Genomic DNA, 13,250 nt, shown 5'->3' on the forward strand with positions numbered 1-13,250 from the left:
ACAGTCTCTGATTTACCATTATATGGATGACATTCTCATTGCAGCTTTGACACAGACAGAACTGATGAAAACTGTAAATCATCTAAAAGACTCTTTACAACAATTTGGGCTTCATATTTCCCCAGAAAAAATACAAACAGAACCGCCCTGGAAGTATTTGGGATGGGTACTGTTTACCAGAACCTTACGACCACAACAACTTCGTTTGGTAAACAATATCTCTACATTAAATGATTTGCAGCAACTACTAGGGACAATTAACTGGATTCGTCCTGTGCTGGGTATTTCTACTGAACAGTTAAGTACCCTGTTTAACACCTTGAAGGGGGATTCAGATTTAACTTCACCTCGAATCCTTTCTGACAAAGCAAAACAGGAATTGGCATTGGTAATTCAAAAACTTACAACTTCCCAAGCAGGACGTATAATCTTACACTTGCCTCTTCTATTTTTTTGTGATTCACATGAAATTCCAGCCTTATGGGCTATTTGCTCAATTGACAGAATCATAGCAATTAGTTACCCTGGAATGGGTTTTCTTATCACACACCTTTACAAAAACAATTACGACCCCTTTGGAGATGGTCATTATGGTGATTCAGAAAGGACGGTTCAGGATACAGCAGCTGACAGGTCGAGACCCTGACATTATTTACCTACCCTTTCATAAGGAAACGCACATTACTCTGATGAGGGACAGCCTTGAATTTCAGGCTGCTCTGGCTGATTATTTGAATGATATCCATTTTACTTTGCCACAGAATAAAATCTTGCAAGCCTTACCTTCCCTCTGTTTACAGCCACAGAGAGTGATGGTGCCTCACCCTATACCAAATGCAAAAACGGTTTTTACAGACGGCTCAGGTAAAACAAAGAAGGCCGTAGCGGCCTGGAAAGAAAAGGCACAATGGCAACACACATCAATTACTGTGGAAGCGTCCACTCAGTTTCTTGAATTGTCTGCAATACATTTAGCTCTGACATTGTTTGCAAGTGAACCTATTAATATTGTATCAGATTCACTATATGCTGTTGGCGCTATTAACCGCTTAGAAGCTGCATTTATCAAAGAAATTAGCAATAAAGAGCTATATAAACTTTTCCTTGCTATTGCAACTCTGCTTCAGCAACGACAGCATCCTTGCTTTATTGTTCATATTCGGTCTCACACTCGCTTGCCAGGACCTCTGGTAGAAGGGAATGCAGTAGCTGATAAGTACACTGTTTTGCCCATAACATCATCCTCCCTTACTCAACGATTTCAACATGCACAATTATCTCACTCCTTTTTCCATCAAAATGCTCGCAGTTTACAGAAAGAATTTGCTCTGACAAAAACGCAGGCTCGTGATATTATTCGGGCATGTAACGATTGTCAACTATATAATACTGCAGCTTATCATGATGGTGTAAATGTCAGGGGACTGAAGGCTAATGAAATTTGGCAAACAGATGTTACACATTATCCACCTTTTGGCAGGCAAAAGTATGTTCATGTTACTGTGGATACCTTTTCTGGTTATGTTGTTGCTTCTGCAGCTACAGGGGAACGGACTCAGGATGTTAAGAAACATTGGACAAGGTGCTTTGCACTTATGGGCCTCCCCAAACAAATAAAAAGAGACAATGGACCCGCTTACGTATCTCAAGCAGCGGCCTTATTCCTACAACAGTGGGGTGTGTCTCACGTTACAGGTATCCCGCACACCCCCACCGGACAAGCCATAATTGAACGGACACATCAAAACTTGAAACACATGTTGCAAAAACAAAAAAGGGGGAGTGTAGCCACAGCTCCTCAAGAACAATTAGATATGGCTGTGTTCACTTTACATTTTCTAAATCGGTCATCTTCTCGATTAGATACCACGGCAGTGGAACGACATTTTCAGGGTAAAGTACCCTTTACACAAAATCCTAAGGTTTGGTATAAAGATCTGCCAGGCCCGACTGATTGGCGTGGACCAGTAGAATTGTTGACATGGGGGAGGGGATATGCTTGTGTTTTACTCCCAACAGGTCCTCGTTGGCTACCTGCGAGATGCGTGAAGCCATACCATGAGCTGGAGAAACCGCAACCAGAACCCGGTACCAGAAATGCAGACGCTGAAAGTACAGGGACCACGCAAGCAACGTAGAACAGTCAACCTGACACCCAGCATTACTTGGGGAATGCTGAAATGACTGGATGAGCACGCAAGTAGCATGCTGCGAGGGGTCTTGGGTGGTCTCTGGTGGTCGTGGTCCCCCCATAGTTGTGCTGTCTGCTGTGTGACCTCGCTTCCGCGCAAGCGTGGTTAAGGCCTTTCTGTTGACACGTGTAGGTGGCTCTGAGGAGAAGATACTGTTTTGATTCTCACAGCAGTTATCTCTTCTAGAGCGTGTGAATCAAGTAAATTTGGACACTACAGGGATGTTGTTCACAGTCTTGTTTATCTTTGGCCCTTCTTTGTAATTAGTGATGCTACAGCATTATTGTATAGATATCTATGTTTATTCCTTTTTCTATATGTATTTATTGCATGCCTCTGTAGATTACTCTGCTCTACACCCCGCAAGCCAAATGTGCACGTCCAGCTTTGCACTACCCACCCAGGAGAAGCGGTCTCTTGAGCGAGGGGGTAGAATGTGGGAATATAACGGAAGGTTGGCAAGGAGGATTGTAAACACGCTCAAGTGACTTGCACCTGGGGTGTCAAAAAACATGTATATCATACTACTAACTGTTATTTAGTCTTGTGTGCTGGACAAGTAGAGCATCTGCATTCAGATAACATAGGCCTGTGATAAGACTCAAGGGCACCTAATTGTTTATGCCTGAGATTCCTGCCCTGCTGTGAGAAAGATCAAAGCACAGTAGAAAACTACCGCCTGCCAGAAATCCCTAATATACAGGCAAAGGCAGCAGGCCCGGAATCTCTCTCACTCTCTCTCTAGCAGGAACTGAACTCCGCGGTGCCTGCGTCCCTGCTTGTGTGCCTTTGCCCCGAGTGCTGCTTCAGAGATTTCTCGGTTTGCGAGTTCCTCATTTTACCTGGTCTGCAATCAGAGGACTCTGAAAAGCCAAAGCCCACATCATGACCACACTTGTCATCGAATAAACAAAACAAGGGGGAAATGTGGAAGACCCTCAGCCTGCAAAGAGCTGTGCTTTACTTGGGGAGCATAAGATTTGCTTGGGAACACTGCACTGAGAATAGTTTTTGCTTGCTTCTGAGATAAAGGAGCCGAGACCAGTTCACAGGGCTTTTTGAGGCATGAAAGAAGTAAACATGTGTTGAAGGTCAGTTCTGAACACAGAGCTGAAAACAGGGAATGGTTGTTGATGTTTTGAGCCCAGGACACTGTGGCTCTTGCCAGAATGGGTGATGAGTGCTTAGCGTGTGAATGTTGATGTTATCTTGAACTGCCTAGTCTGGCTCCTGCATTGTAGCAGTTAAATAGGGTAGTAGCATAACAATAAAAAGCCTTAGGCCTTTCGGCTTCAGGCCCTTGCATCCTCGATCTCAGAGTCTGTGCCTTCCTTGCCGCCCGCCGCATTTGCAGGATTTTGGAGATTACCAGGATGGTTACTACTCGGTGCAGACGACGGAGGGGGAGCAGATCGCCCACCTGATTGCTGGCTACATCGACATCATCCTGAAAAAGGTGAGGATGTGCTGGGAAGGGCAGCTGGGTGCTGATAACCGTCTTCTCTCCGGAGAGGGTGCAGGGTGCCCCTTCCAGCTGTCTCCAGACAGCCGTTGGCACATGGTGCTGCTGGGGGGACCCCATGGCCCTGGTATGGTGCCTGGGCTGCGGGAGGAGGGGGAGGCTGGGAGGTGTGTGCTGGCTGACGTTTTCTCTTTCCCTCTGCAGAAAAAGAGCAAAGACCACTTTGGACTGGAGGGGGATGAGGAGTCCACCATGCTGGAAGACTCCGTGTCTCCAAAGAAGTAAGTCCTCTAGGAGCAAGTTAGCTGCCAACCAGAAGTTGAATGGAGAACGGGCTCCAGCCAAGCTTGCAGCACAGTGTCTGGAGGAAGAGTTGCCAGTCCTTTGGCAGCAGCACTCCTGGAGAGCCTGGTGCCAGGGCCGTGGGCATCCCTTTACCTGGTATTTCTCCCCATTTCAGGTCAACTGTCTTGCAGCAGCAGTTTAACCGTGTAGGCAAGGCAGAACTGGGCTCAGTGGCCCTGCCAGCCATCATGCGGACAGGGGCTGGAGGGACAGAAAACTTCCAGGTGGGCACGATGCCGCAGGCTCAACTGCAAATCACCAGTAGCCAGATGCACCGAGGGCACATGCCTCCACTGGTAAGCTCTCCCCACACCCATCGTAGGGCACAGACTCTGAGAGGTGCCCGTCAGGCTCGCATAGACCCGTCCATTTGGGTCCATGTCCAGGTGTTTGCTTGTCGTGAAGAGCAGGGGCTCTGTGCCACTGGCCTCGTGCGCTTGCTGGCCTGGCTGAGCTGGCGTCCTGCAAACTTGAGCTCCACCCTGTCCTTTTTCCCCTGGCCGGCAGCCACAGCCTCTCCTTCAGGTTGTGCCACCCCAAGCTGCTGTGCCCAGCCAGCCCCACCAGTGCCATGGTTTGCAGCAGAGCCCTACACCTGGTGTTGGTCCCCCCCCCCCATCCTTTTCTGCATCCAGAGAAGCATTTAAATAGGTCCCTCTGCACCTGCTCCCTAGGAGCTACCTAACTGCAGGACTCACTCATACCCACCCTGTGCAGATGCTTTGCAGCGGGCTGGGGCATTTCCCAGGGGGAGGTGCAGAGGGGAGACCCCCTTTTTGCTGGGTGCACGCCTCTTCTGCAAAGGCGCTTGCCTAGAGCACTGTCATCAACAGCATGTTACACCACATTGCGAGGGGGTGCACGAGCTGAATATTTGAGCCTGGATGTGGAGCCCCTGCATAGCCCCTGCATACCTCAGTCTGTCCCTGTGTTGCAGACTTCAGCCCAGCAAGCCCTGACCAGCACCATCAACTCCAGCATGCAGGCTGTGCACGCAGCCCAGGCTACACTGGACAACTTCGAGACCTTGCCACCCCTCGGGCAGGATGCTGTGAGTGCCAGGTGAAGAGGGGGTGCTGGGGGAAACCTCGCTGGAGGTTGCTAGCCAGGCTGGGTGAGGCTGGCCGCATTCCTAGGAGAGATGTCAGCAGCTCCCAGGAAGATCTGCTGCCTGCAAAGAGGTGGGATTTTATCCAGTTCAGGGGGCAAGAGCAGAGGGGGGTACTTGGTCAGGATGGGCTGGGGAGTTTTGGGTGGTGACAGTTCTTCCTTCCCTCTTTCTTGTCTCCTCTCTCCTGCATCATTCTGTGTGAGCATGGGTGCAGCTCCCCACCTCCACCATCACCTCCTGACCTCGTTCTCCCAATTTCAGGCATCCAAAGCTTGGCGCAAAAACAAGATGGATGAGTCGAAGCATGAGATCCACTCCCAAGTGGGTGCTATCACTGCTGGCACAGCCTCGGTGGTCAACCTCACTGCAGGTATATGGAGGGTTGGAGAAGACTTGGGTCTCTCTTGTCTGGCTGAAGGTTGCATCTCCTGCCCTCCATCAGAGACTGGAGGGAGCCAGCCTGCCCTAGCTAGAGCTAAATCAGCCCCGACTGCTGCTAATGTGCCTGTAGAGCTGGCCATGCCCCCACAGCTTGCCCTGCCTTTATATCCCCCAACATCCCTGCCTGTGCCCAGCCCAGTCCTTCCTCCCAGTCCTTGGCTGACCTGCCATCCTCTGAACCAGGAGCGTGTTGTCCAGTCCCTGCTATAGCTCCAAGCACAGCTGCAGCATGGTGCATCTCTCCTTCCCCAGGCTCTCCTGCCCAAACTTAGCCTATGCGACCATGTAGAGAGGTGGGTGTCAGTCTCTTCTCCCAGATAACAAGTGATAGGACGAGAGGAAACGGCCTCAAGTTGTGCCAGAGGAGGTTTAGATTGGATATCAGGAAAAATTTCTTCACAGAAAGGGGTATCAAGCACTGGAAGAGGCTGCCCAGGGAAGTGGTGGAGTCACCATCCCTGGAGGTATTTAAAAGACGAGTAGATGTGGTGCTTAGGGACATGGTTTAGTGGTGGACTTGGTAGTGTTAGGTTAATGGTTGGACTTGATGATCTTAAAGGTCCTTTCCAACTAAAACGATTCTGTGATTCTGTGATCTTTTGGGCTTAGGAGCCAGGGCGTCTCTCCCCCCACTCCTGGGAAGGAGAACCATATCAGTGACAGGCATGGAGATGCTCTTGGAGCATCACTGAAACATATCCCATCCTGACTTGTCTCCTCCCTGTGCAGGGGATCCAGTGGACACGGACTACACTGCCGTGGTCTGCACTGTCACCACTATTTCTTCCAACCTGACGGAAATGTCCAAGGGTGTGAAGCTGCTGGCTGTGCTGATGGAGGACGAGGGAGGAAACGGGTGGCAGCTTCTGCAGGCAGCCAAGAACCTGGCGAGCGCTGTCTCGGACCTGCTGAAAACGGCGCAGCCTGACAGTGCTGAGGTGGGGGACAGAAAGGGCTGTGAGGCCGAGAGGTGGGTGGAAGCCAAGGGGAACCATCGGGAGAGATTTTAGGGCTTGCTCATGAGCCTGGTGTTGCTTTTGCCTCATTCCTCACAGCCTCACCAGAATCTCCTGCAGGCTGCTGGCCTCGTGGGCCAGACCAGCAGGGAGCTGCTGCAGCAGATTGGGGAGAGTGACACCGACCCTTGGTTCCAGGTGAGCGCACCTGGTGGCACCCAGGGACACCTGCTCCCTAAAGCCATTAACCTTTGTACAGGACTGGTGGGAGGGCTCCAGGCCAAAGCTTGGCCCAGCGCATGGAGCTGACCTTGCTGAGAGAAGGGACAGGCCATCGCCCATCTCTGGCCCTAGAGCAGCTGTGATATAATGCCTGTAGGCATGGCTTGGTGGTCCCTGCCCTCTCTGATGTGAGGAGTGCTCCTCTGGGGATGATCAGCTGAACTCTTTGGAGAAGGGTTCTCGTCAAAAATCTGCTTTTCTGGTGGTCAGCTCTCAGAAGTCCATGCACTCGGGTTGCCACTTGGGCAAGTGCTGCTCCAGGAATCCTTCCTCACAGCCACCCCTGCTCCTGCCTGACACCACCTGCCCGTGGTCTGGAGCTGCCTGCTTGCCCCCCATCGGGGAACTGGGGTGGCTGGAGCCTTGTGGGATGTTTTTGGGGTTTTTTTCTTTTTTTGGCTGAGATGGCTTCCAGCTGGCCTGTTTTCCCATGACTGCTGCTTCTAGCACAAGGGAGGTAGCTCACCGTGCTGGGCAAGGGGATCCAGCTGTAGTATAGACCAAAACGGACTCCAGAAAGGAGGAGTTTCCATTCACTGCAGTCACTGCAGGATCTGGAAGACAATTTGCACACGTGTGAGGTGCTCTGCCCTGCAGCTGCCAGACCTGAGTGTATCTATCTACTTCCCTCCCTGGGCTCCTCTGGCGGGGTGGCCACTTCTTTGCCGCAGTCGGATGCTGCAGTCTGGGGACTCTGGAGCTGGGTGCATGTGCTCTCCAGCCTCTCCTCCTGTCTGGAAGGGTGATGGTTTGCAATGGGAGTAGTCTTGGCTTGCAGGAGGTGAGGGGATGCTGTGACATTTTTGGCTTGGTGGCCAGAGGCTTAGCTGCTGCAGGACGCAGGGCCACTCACCATGGATCTGGGTCTGGTGCCCGGTGGGGAAGCAGTGTGCCTTGTGCTGGTCGCCGCCTGTTGTGTGCTGGCAGGGTGGCCCCATGCCTTCCCTGCTGCCCCTGGGGGAGAGGAGGCCGGTTGCTGTGTCATACCCCCCCCTTTAGCCCCAGGAATGACAGCAGAGATGTAGCCTGTTGCTAAAGAGCTAGAAAATAGCTGGCATGCCTGCAGTGCAGGTGACCGGTGTGGGCAGCAGCTCCTGCTCGCCTCTTGCTGGTGGGGTGAGCCCATGGGCGGGCAGTGCCATGGGATGGCACTGGATGCTGCCCACAGTGCAGCTGTGCTCGTGGCTGGCTTGTGCCTGCTGTTTGGCCAGAGCCCAGCATGGGGTGTGAAACTGGGCAGTGCTGGCAGTGCCTCACAGCAGGTTGTCGCTGTGGTAGTCAGGGACTTGTTGCCTGGGGAGCAGGCAGTGAACAGGTCATGGGTGTCGGGGTGATGCTGAGCGGTGCCTGAGCTGCTCTGGGCGGTGGTCATGGCAGCATTCTGGTGCAAGGAGGTGCTGCGGTGCAGGCTGCGGCTCGAAGCCAAGTTACAACCTCACCGCCGGCTGTCGCACGCGATAGGATGGGTTTGAGGTGTTGCCAACTACTCCAGGTGTTCAGTGCTGCTGGTGCTGGGCTGGGGTGGATGAAAGCCTCCCCCCCACTGCTGATGCTCCCACTGCTGCTCCCACACTGACCCTCTCAGTCCCGCCCCCCCCAGGACATGCTCATGCAGCTCGCGAAGGCGGTGGCCAGTGCCACCGCCACGCTGGTGCTCAAAGCCAAGAATGTGGCTCAGAAAACGGAGAACTCCATGCTGCAGACACAGGTGATCACTTCGGCCCTCTCCACCTCCCAGCTGGTGGCCTGCACCAAGGTAAGCGGCATTAACCCTTGCCTCGGCATGGCTGCAAGCATCACCTGGGTGGTGGCAGCTCTAGCTGGTGGGGTTGTAGGTGTGCCCGGGACCACATGTCCTCAGGTGGGATGTTAGGGGTCTGGCACTAGAAGCATGGGCTGCCTCAGGCATTTGCCACCCCCAAATGCTGAATATCCTCTTTGGAGGAGCAGAAGTTGGGGACAGTTGTCCCTGTTGGCTCCTACAAGAAGCACACCATGCTCGCTGCCCAGCCTTTCCTCCTCCCCTCCAGGTAGTGGCTCCCACGATCAGCTCCCTGATCTGCCAGGAGCAGCTGATCGAGGCTGGCAAGTTGGTGGCCAAGTTGGTGGAGGGCTGTGTGGAGGCCTCCAAGGTGGCCACCAGCGATGACCAGCTCCTGAAGCAAGTGGGGGTGGCAGCCACAGCCGTCACCCAGGCCCTGAACGACCTGCTGCAGCATATCAAGCAGCACGCCACGGGCGGGCAGCCCATCGGGCGCTATGACCAGGCCACTGACACCATCCTCAACGTCACTGAGAACATATTCAGCTCCATGGGTGACACAGGTGAGAGTGGCTGATGGCACCCAGGGTAGAGCATGGTGGGTGGGGAGGTGGCAAGCCTGTGGGACTTGCTAATGGGCCACCCTTCCTTTCTTTCCCAGGGGAAATGGTGCGTCAGGCTCGTATTCTGGCCCAGGCCACCTCTGACCTTGTCAACACCATCAAAGCTGACGCGGAGAGAGAAGCAGACCTGGAGAACTTGCGCAAGTTGCTGAGTGCAGCCAAGATTCTGGCTGATGCCACCACCAAGACGGTGGAGGCTGCAAAGGTTTGTGGCGTGCAGGAGGATGGGCGCTGGCTCTGGCCCCCATCCAACGCCATTGGCTCAGCGCTGCGGAGGGGACAAGCAGCCTCTGGGTCGGGGAGCAGTTCCTGGAGTAAGGTCCTGCACTGAGCCAAGGACCTGTGCAATGGAGCGGGGCTCCTTCTGAAGCTGTGGGTGGTAGCAGAGGAGCTGTTAGCTCTCCTGCTGCTGAGCTCTCTGGGAGAGGCTTTGGGCATATTCCCAGCACCGTAAGCAGCCGGGCTGCCTCAGGGGTGTTCCCCAGCATCAGGCCGGAGCACAGCTGCTGCTGTCAGGAGGACAAGGGACCCAGGGGCCCCTTGCAAGGTGTGATGGGTTTCCTGCTTTCTCCAGGGAGCCGCAGCCCATCCAGACAGTGAGGAGCAGCAGCAGCGGCTGCACGAGACAGTGGAGGGGCTCCGCATGGCGACCAACGCCGCAGCCCAGAACGCCATCAAGAAGAAGCTTGTGCACAAGCTGGAGGTGAGACACTGGGGCCATAGAGGGCGAGCAGGCATGGTCAGTGAACAAGACCTGGCTGGGAGCCACCGTGTCCCTGAGCTTTCTGGAGGGATAACGTCCTTTTCATGTACAGCGTCCATGCTGCATCCTGCAGAGACCTCCCCACTGCTCCCTTCCCTTCCCTTGTGTGCACTGTGTTGCTTTGGGATGCCAGGCATCAAGGGTGCTGGGGATGCTCCGGTGTCACAGGTGAAGGCATGGAAGAAGAAGCTTAGGGGGAGGTGGGCCCCAGTGCATGGCAGGGAGGCTCTGGGGTAGGCTGCCCTGCCACCAGTGCTAACCCATGCCTCCCCCTGCCAGCACACAGCCAAGCAAGCCGCCGCCTTCGCCACACAGACCATTGCTGCTGCGCAGCACACTACCTCCTCCAACAAGAACCCCGCCACACAGCAGCAGCTGGTACAGAGCTGCAAGGTAAGGGTCCGGGCCTAATCCTGGCATCTCCTGTGCCACCTGTCTCTGTTCCTTCTCCCATCAGCCATGCCAGGACTCCATGCTCGGCCTCAGTGGGCAGGCAGACCTTGGGGTCCTTGTGCGGCTTCTCTGGGAGCCAGTCTTCTGGTTGCTGGTCCTAGATTAGATCCATGGGGAGCACTGTCTCCTCCCAGCTGAGCCTCTCCAGTGACCCTCCTCTCTGGCAGGTGGTGGCAGAGCAGATCCCGATGCTGGTACAGGGTGTGCGAGGAAGCTGGTCCCAGACGGACAGCCCCAGCACCCAATTGGCTCTTATTGCTGCCAGCCAGAACTTCCTGCAGATACCCACGCTGCCCGGAGCCTCCCACACCGGCTCCAACACAGGCATTACAGCTTTCATACCATGCTTGGCCCTCCTAAGATACCAGGAAACCTACTGCACGTGGGCAGCAGAGAGATGCTGCATGTTTGTTCTCTTCTCACGGCTTTTTCTTTTGGCCCAGCAGCCTGGTGGGGAGATGGTAGCTGCAGCCAAGGCCACTGTCCCCACCATCACGGACCAAGCCTCCGCGATGCAGCTCAGCCAGTGTGCCAAGAATTTGGCTGTGGCTCTGGCTGAGCTCCGCACGGCTGCCCAGAAGGTGAGAGGGCTGGATCCTGTCGTGCGGCCGGCAGAACCCTGGCTACGCAGAGCAGGGTGGGGACAGTGGGGCGATGGAAACAGCCCAGTGGCAGGTCACGGTCTCTGCTGCGGCAGGGTGGGCTCAGCAGTCGCCCCACTCACCTTCTGTTCTCCCCCATCACAGGCTCAGGAGGCATGCGGACCCCTGGAGATAGACTCTGTGCTGGGTCTCGTGCAGAGCCTGGAGAGGGACTTGCAGGAAGTTAAGGCAGCTGCCCGTGACAGCAAGCTCAAGCCTCTGCCGGGAGAGACGGCGAGGGCATGGGGAAGGGCGGCATGGGATGGGTGCTGGGGCAGGGGAGCCACCGGGGTGGAGGCTGGAGGTGCAGCCCACCAGCACGTCCCCATTCATCCCCCCGCAGATGGAGATGTGTGCCCAGGACCTGGGGAACAGCATGAAAGCCGTCAGCTCTGCCATTGCTCACCTTCTGGGAGAGGTGGCCCAGGGCAACGAGAACTACACAGGTACTGGCCTCTGCGCCAGGGCTGGGAGAGGGGAGGGGGCTGCACTGGCAACGACTGACCTCTCCATCCCCCCAGGAGTTGCCGCCCGAGAGGTGGCCCAGGCCCTGCGCTCGCTCAGCCAGACCACCCGCGGTGTGGCGGCCGGCACCCCTGACCCGCAGGTGCAGAGCGCCATGCTGGAGTGTGCTGACGATGTCATGGATAAAGCCAACAACCTCATCGAGGAGGCATGGAAAGCGGTGGCCAAGCCCGGTGACCCAGAGAGCAAGCAGTGCCTGGCCCAGGTGGGGGAGCCCCAGTGCCCTCCGCCAGCCCGTGGGAAGGGCATGGGGCTAGCCAGGGGATGGTGACCACTCTTTGCTTCTCTGCAGGTGGCCAAGGTGGCATCACAGGCCCTGAGCCACTGCGTCAACTGCCTGCCAGGGCAGCAGGATGTGGATGCTGCCATCTGCATAGTGGGAGAGGCCAACAAGAGGCTGATCGTAGATTTGGTGAGCTGAGCCGGGGAAGGGGGGAAGCCCTGTAGGGATGCAAGCCAGTCTGTCCATGCTGGGTTCATCTCTAGCACATCCCCAAGCAGGTGCCAGATCTTCATCCTCCATCTCCATCCTCTTCTCAGTGCCTCTCCTAACCCCTCTCCCTGTCTCCAGTTCCCTCCCAGCACCAAGAGCTTTCAGGAGGTGCAGAGCCAGCTGAACGGGCGGCCGCAGGGCTCAGTCCGCCAACGAGCTGGTGCAGGCATTGTGTGGCACCTCTCAAGATCTGGTCACGTCCTCTGGCAAATTTGGGCAGGACTTCAATGAGTTCCTGCAGGCGGGAGTGGAGATGGCCAGCCAGTCCCCGGTGAGAGCAAATGCCCATTGGGGGATCCTGGGTATGGTGAGAGGTTTGGGGTGCCTGGGAAGGCAGCTGACTGCAGGCAGGGTGGCCAGGCAGTGGTGGTTAGGGTGGCTGTGGCCAATGCAGCCGGTGAGATGGGGGTCTGGGGCTGTGCAAAACCGCAGCAGCAGGGGGAAAGTGGCTTGGGTTGGTTCAGTGAGCGTTGCTGCCATATCCTTGCTGTTGGCGGACAAGTTGAAGGGAACCATCTCAGCTTGGAAACCACTAGAGAAGACCCAGGGTTGGTGTGGAGCTTGGAAACCTGTTGAAGGTAACTCTTCTTGGCTCCTTGCAGAATAAGGAAGACCAGGTGCAGGTGGTGTCGAACTTGAAGAGCATCTCCATGTCCTCCAGTAAGCTGTTGCTGGCTGCAAAGGCGCTCTCTGCCGACCCCACAGCCCCCAACCTCAAGAATCAGCTGGCAGCAGCAGCATGGTAGGAGGAACCGCTCCCTGTAAGCTGTTTGCTGTAGCAGTGGGGCTGGGTGACGGAGCCAGCACTGATCCATGGGTCTCTCTCCCCTGTCCCTGGCAGGGCCATGACTGACAGCATTAACCAGATGATCACCATGTGCACCCAGCAGGTGCCGGGACAGAAGGAGTGCGACAACGCCCTGCGGGAGCTGGAGGTGAGAAGTCACATCTTGCCAAGGCAGTGGAGGGGCTGAGATGGCTGGGTGCTGGTGAGGAGGGGGCAGCTGCACCCTGCTGCGAGGGGTGGGAGGGGGTGAAGAAGAGGTGCAAGCGGAGGGCATGGACCCTTCCCCTGGAGACGGTGAACCCCACCCAGACCATCAATGACATGTCCTACTTCAACTGCCTTGACAGCATCATGGAGAACTCCAAGGTGAGCCCTGAGCTGGGGGCATGTCCTGGTCTGGACTAAAACAGAACC

General features: G+C 55.5%; 1 protein-coding gene across 1 annotated transcript in view; it reads left to right on the forward strand.

The window, feature by feature from the left end:
• LOC137675715 (talin-1-like) overlaps positions 1-13,250 on the forward strand; it is a 54,002-nt gene that overhangs the window by 18,536 nt on the left and 22,216 nt on the right. The window contains 23 exon segments of the mRNA XM_068421905.1: positions 3,547-3,648; positions 3,859-3,935; positions 4,115-4,295; positions 4,937-5,050; positions 5,372-5,480; positions 6,281-6,489; positions 6,607-6,705; positions 8,390-8,545; positions 8,820-9,114; positions 9,213-9,379; positions 9,749-9,877; positions 10,217-10,330; positions 10,558-10,667; positions 10,833-10,971; positions 11,137-11,265; positions 11,375-11,477; positions 11,553-11,761; positions 11,849-11,968; positions 12,128-12,189; positions 12,191-12,320; positions 12,652-12,791; positions 12,891-12,984; positions 13,128-13,202. Of these exon segments, the coding sequence (XP_068278006.1) occupies positions 3,547-3,648; positions 3,859-3,935; positions 4,115-4,295; positions 4,937-5,050; positions 5,372-5,480; positions 6,281-6,489; positions 6,607-6,705; positions 8,390-8,545; positions 8,820-9,114; positions 9,213-9,379; positions 9,749-9,877; positions 10,217-10,330; positions 10,558-10,667; positions 10,833-10,971; positions 11,137-11,265; positions 11,375-11,477; positions 11,553-11,761; positions 11,849-11,968; positions 12,128-12,189; positions 12,191-12,320; positions 12,652-12,791; positions 12,891-12,984; positions 13,128-13,202 (3,063 nt within the window).

This window comes from Nyctibius grandis, chromosome W (genome assembly GCF_013368605.1).
Source record: "Nyctibius grandis isolate bNycGra1 chromosome W, bNycGra1.pri, whole genome shotgun sequence".
Taxonomy (NCBI): domain Eukaryota; kingdom Metazoa; phylum Chordata; class Aves; order Nyctibiiformes; family Nyctibiidae; genus Nyctibius; species Nyctibius grandis.